Raw genomic sequence first — 5877 nt, 5'->3', positions numbered from 1 at the left:
GGCGGCGCGCGGGCTGCGGAGGACCTGACACTTCTTGGAAACTCTTGGAAATGGCTCCCGCCACCGCGCCCGAGGGAACGGCGAGCCCCTGGAGCAGGTTCGTCCCGGCCGAGCTGTCCAGCCTTTGCGCCCGGGGCCCCGGGGCGCTGTCCCTGCGCTCCGCCGTCGGCTCGGGCTGAAAAGTTTCTCCATGGTTCTTTGTGTCTCCCGAGCTGCCCCGGTCTCCCTGGGTAAGTGAGAGATTATTGTTTGCTTAGTGTGCCTCCATTTTGAGCAATCCTGTCAATCCCCGGCCTCCGAGCGCCCTTCACCAGCCCGCCTGTCCCTCAGCCCAGGCGGGTTGGCGGATGTTCCGAGCCAGGTGTTCTCCTGGGCGTGCTACCAGGGTTGCGCTGCCCAGAAAAAGCGAGTTGGGGATTGCCTTCACGTCGCTCCAGCCCGTCCTCCCTCCAGAGGCGGACTTGCAGCTGCTGCACTCATGTGACTAAACCAAAGCAAGGGCAAGAGACTCACGGCCCTAGGGCCAGGGGCCGGGGGTCGAGGACCTAGGTTGGGTGCGGGGCACAGTATGGAGCGCAACCTGGGGCCCTGAGTCTCTAACGCCGGGCTCGATCCATCATGAACAGAGAACTTGAATCTCTCTCTTGGAAGCAGTTGTATTTTTAGACATCCCTCATTTGATTTCCCCATCCTCCATTCCTTAACCAAGGCAGGACTCACGCCAGGCAGCCAGTTGAGAAGGCAAACGACACCCGCTGCTAAGTTTGTTTTTCTTCGTTAGGTCTAAGGAAAGCATCAAAGGGGCTTTTCCGTGGCACCTGACCTTTGTCAGTATTCTGTGCCAGATCGTGAGACACTGAAAAGGAGTTCAGTTGTCAAGCGAGCTGAAAGCATAATAAACTAGGGAACTAATTACCAGCTATTAAAAACTAATTTTAAATATCGTCTGTAAACCATTGTTGAAATCCATTCCAACTTTCTTTATATTCTGCGGGATGTAAAACTGGTTTGCAGAAGAGGAAGGTCCCTTCCTCCTCCAAGACATCCAGCACGGGTGGAGGGGGGAGGGGGCACCTGATTTGTGTCCAACAAAAAACGTCTCCCTTCAGAGAGCCACCCTGCAGGCTGGAGCTGGCTTTGTTTCTAAAATGCCTGGACCTTAAAGACTCGTGAAGTCAATCCAGACCTCAAGATAATTCAAGACACTGAAGCCTTACAGTTCAGTTAAAACAACACTATCTATGTTGCAACCATATATGCAATACAAGCATGGGGACAGTCTGTCATGTCTATTCAGTATTTATGTTTATTGGCCCAGGACCTTTAAAAAAACAAATTTTAAAGGTTTGCAGATATAGTCTCACCATTGACTCCCCCCCCCCGAAACATTTAACATTTCTCTATTAAATTCCAACCAAGACCCAAAGAGATGCCGGTTTGCAAGCAATATATAAACCTGACTGCTATTTGCTTGCCACGTGGAGGAAAGATCCTACCCAGGCTGACGTTCTGAGAGAGTCAGGGGCCAGAGTTATTCACCTAAGCACCATTTAGAAGCAAAATTCTACCCAAGTAACTTACATTTTCCGAGGATAATTTATTCTACTACGTGGACTGTCTCGAAGGAATCATATACTCAAAGGGCTGTGGTTGCCCTCTGTATCTTTAAAGCCACATAATGCCCTTAATTTCAACATCTCTATTACAGGAGGGAACACTACCACTGGGACAGAGAATGCACTCTGAGGACCCAGCAGAGTGGGACTCCTGACAGCTGACAGATAGCCAGAAGCAGGCCTCAGTTCTTGCTCCTACTTAGACTGTATAGCCAACAACCCAAAGAGCTTCCCAGAATTAGGCCACCCTTGCCACCACTCCTCTTCCTCAAAATGACCTTCAGAGAAAAGGAGGAAGCAAACAGCTTTTATGTGTGGGAAGGTATTCTTATAAATCAGCACTACGGTAGACTGCTTTACCCAGCTAATTGATTCTTCATTTGAACACTGGGGTTCTTGGTGCATTAATAAAGGGCCAGACGCTGTTGTGGCCGAGTTCTCTGTTGTTGTTTTAGTACTGAAATTTTCCCACGTAAGAGAAAGGCTATTTCTTCCGGAGATTGCAGGGGACCTCTCGGATTCCCTGATGAAATCTAGCACAGGAGACCTTTAGAGGGAGTTCCTCCAGGGGAGGACAGAAAGCCAGAAGGAAGAGCGTGGTTACATAACAGTTACCTAAATGGAAATATTCCACACCAAGAAGCTTTCCAGATGTTGCAGGGTGGCGACAAGAGGACTGGGAGGGGCTGTGCTTACCCATTGCCCTAGGACAGGGGTAGCCAAGAGGCAACTTTATGGAAAGATTTGTTGTTGGTATTGAAGTAGTAGTTCTGAGATTTTCTGGACAATACACCCTGTCAGTTATCTGAAGTAAGCCATTCTGCCAGTGTGTGGTGTTTCGCTCTCATCCTGGGAAATGAATTCCTTTCTTTTTATACACTACTAACTTTCAGAACTGTTTAGTGACTTTCGGCTCACATGGGGCAAGCTCCTGGCTCAGAGGCCTGATGCGGCCCGGAAGCCCCTCCTTTGGGGAACTTTTCCATTGCAGAGAGAGGCAGGGTGAGAACACAGAGGTGCTGACCAAGAAAGCCCTCACACACTACTTGGAGCCCCCACATTCACTGAGTTTATAAGGATGGTAGGAATACCACTGGCTGCCAGCCAGGAGGCTTTCAGATGAACGGTACCACGAGGTCACCCTTGCAGCATGTGGGGGCGGGGTGGTGGTGGTGGTGAAAGCTTTCTCGAACTGTTTCAAACCACCTTTCTCTTCAGTTACACAGACCCAAGTGTGGTCTGCGTACACAGCACTTGGCCTTGAGGTGGGGGTGGAGACACACCTGGAGTTGGATCCAGGATCAGGGGCAACCCTGGCACGGGGGATGTTGCTGCAGCCAAGCCTGCATCCTCTCACTGTGTTCCTCTGCTTTGCTGCAGGAGGAGGTGGCCAAGGATCTAGAGGGCAGTTGGCGCTCAGGCTTCGGCCCCAGCCCTAGGGGCTAGCCCTGAACTCCACCCACCAGTTCGCCATGATCGCCACCGGTGGCCTACTGAGGATATCCGCCAGAAAGCAGGATCCCCTCCGGCCCCCCAGCCAGGTTCCTAAACGCAAGAGGAAAGCCAAGAAGAGGCGTAAGAACGACGTGGTGGTAGTGAAAGGCAAGCTAAAGCTGTGCTCCATCTCGGGGCTTATTGCCCTTTGCGGAATCCTAGTGCTGTTGGTGGGTATAGCCATGGCCGTGGTGGGTTACTGGCCAAAAGCCAACGCAGCCAACAGAGGAGGCGGCAAGCAGCTACTGCCTGTGGAGGGTAGCCATCGCTTTGGGACCACTGGCAACAACAGCAGTGGCAGCAAAAACCCAACCAAGAGCCACTCTGGGACCCCAGGGGGTGTCAACTCGAGTTCTGTGGGCGGGCCCAGGAGTTCGCCTCCTACTAGATCTGCAGCCACATCCCCTTCCTCCTCCTCCACCACCTCGGTGGGCTTCTTCTTCAGAATCGTCTCAGGCTACTTGCACTCAGACAAGCTCAAGGTCTTTGGGCCCCTCATCATGGGTATCGGCATCTTCCTCTTCATTTGCGCCAACGCAGTGCTCCATGAGAACAGGGACAAGAAGACCAAGATCATCAATCTGCGGGACCTCTACTCGACCGTCATCGACGTACACAGCCTCCGCGCCAAAGATCTGGCAGCAGCAGCAGCTGCAGCCGCTGCAGCCGCAGCTTCCTCCTCCACCGCCGCCCCCGGATCTGCGCCCCCTAGGGCAGCGCCGCTCAATGGCTTTCTCAGCTACGTGCAATCTCAGGGTCTGGAGCTGAAACCTGGTAGCTGCACGGGCTCTGCAGATGCCTTCGGGGCCACTGCAATGCTGGCCAGAGGTTCATGGCCCCAGCCCGCCGGGCTGGGAGGAGGTGGCGGTGTGACTCGAGATGCAGGGTCCCCGCCAGACCTGGTTTCATCTCCGCGCTGTCCTCGGGAGCCCCCGAGCCTGGCTGAGGCGGTGTACAGTATCTACCGTGAGCGCTCCAGCGGGGCTGGCCGTCGCCGGACCACAGTTGCCGCGGTAGCTGCGGCCACTGCCACTGTCACCGCGGCCGCCAGTGGCAGCAGTAGTCCGGCGCCCTGCAGCCCTACCGGGAGTTGGGGTCGCCAGAGCACCGCCAGTTCCCTCGTGGGCTCCTCACTGAGCGCCTTTGCACTGCTGCCTTTGCAAGGGGACCGGGACAGAGATGGGGACTCGGAGGGAGCAAGCTGCAGCTGGCACAGGCCGCCCGGGGAACGCGGATCCCGGGATCTCCCGAGGGAAGGACTGGACCTGAGCCTGACTGACCTCCGGGGAGCCGAAGGCGGGGCGCGCTGGGCGTCCGGTGAGCCTGAGGAGCCCGAGGGTTCGGCGACAGCATGCACCGCCAGGGGGCAGGGCGGCCGCCTGCCCAGGACCGGCAGGTACGCGGCCTGGCGGCGCCGCAGCACCAGTGGGCTCCTGGACTACCGGGCTCAACCGTCGCCGGAGCCCCCGCCCTCCCCGCACGCAGCGGACCTGGACTCCAGCCCTCCGGATTCAGCCGCCACGCCCTCGCTCCCTCTGTGCCCCGAGGACACGCCCCTCGTCCGTCGGGACTCGCAGGGATCTCAGTCGGATGAGCAGTCCTGCAGCAATAAGGGCTACACCCCCCTGAGGGAGGCCGACACCTCTGTGGAGTCGGTCGTGGACGTGGTGGCCCGGAAAAGGCTAGACTGTGCGGATGCCACGGATCCCGGTACCGAGCCTAGCTCCCCGGAGCGGTCCAGTCCAGAGACAAGTAGGGCGGAGCAGCCTCGGTTTGTTCAGAGGCAGTTTACAAACAAGGAGAAACTCTTTCTGATTTCCAGGTCTCACACCCCAGGAGTAGAGGACCCGGAACTGGAAAGCTCTTCTTCCACCTAGGGAGAGGGGGGCAGGGAAAGGAGAGTCCCACTGGAACCCCAATCCATTTCCTTGTGGACAGGTCCGAGGAAACCATTCAATATCCAAAGAGCTGCAGAATGTTATCCTTGAATTGCGTTCACAAGATTCGTGTAGACAACAATTTAAAAACAAAAACAAAAAACAAAAACAAAAACAAAAAACAGTCGTCTTTTTATGTCCGATGGTGATTGTATGTTCCATGAAAACCGGATGTATTATAAGGTCACAGTTTAGTTCATTAGATAAAAATCTCTTTAATTTTCCTAGGCTCAAAATAATATATTTTTGACAATAACTCTGCACTTTACTCCGATTTTTCTTTGTCCCTTCCCCTGACTTGCCCCGCCCCTGTACTCTGCTGCTGACCTTGTCCATAGCTGCTTGTGAATAAATGACAAGCTTTTTATGTCCCTCTTCTTGAAGAGCCTAGAAGAGTCGGTTCTCTTAGAATTGATCTTGCTAGGTGACGTCAAAGCATGAACTTGGAGGGAGGGTTCCCTTGCCTTACCCTGCTCCCCGCGCTACAGCTGTCCAAAGGACTCTATTTTTCAAAAGGATGTTTGCATTTTGCTACCAGGGTATGCGGAGGGTGCCAGCAACTAGACTGGACTGTTAATCCCTTAACTCACAATACCAAGTCCACCATGTGTTACTGAGTATTATCACACCTGTATGGAAGGTAACATTAGTATTTAAAGTCTTTTTTTTAAAAATAAAAAGTTTCCAAACAGTTAAACATAACCTTGCCTCGTTTTGCCTGGGAACTCATGACTCTAGAGCACAGTAAACAATTAACAAGGTCTCTCATAAATTCAAAGTATCCGTCTGTAAAGACATTAGTCACCTTTTCCCCAAATGACAGATGTGTG

At 53.6% G+C, this 5877-nt stretch overlaps 1 protein-coding gene across 1 annotated transcript; it reads left to right on the top strand.

Moving 5' to 3' along the window:
* The first annotated feature begins 3088 nt into the window (after positions 1–3088).
* On the top strand, positions 3089–4987 carry Tmem200c (transmembrane protein 200C). Its single transcript, XM_038315238.1, has one exon. The coding sequence runs from the start codon at positions 3089–3091 to the stop codon at positions 4985–4987; it is 1899 nt and encodes a 632-aa protein (XP_038171166.1).
* Positions 4988–5877: the final 890 nt, after the last annotated feature.

The sequence above is a fragment of the Arvicola amphibius genome, chromosome 18 (assembly GCF_903992535.2).
Source record: "Arvicola amphibius chromosome 18, mArvAmp1.2, whole genome shotgun sequence".
Classification (NCBI taxonomy): domain Eukaryota; kingdom Metazoa; phylum Chordata; class Mammalia; order Rodentia; family Cricetidae; genus Arvicola; species Arvicola amphibius.
The sequence above is the reverse complement of the archived record's forward strand: the minus strand, read 5'-3'. Positions and strand labels throughout refer to the sequence as shown.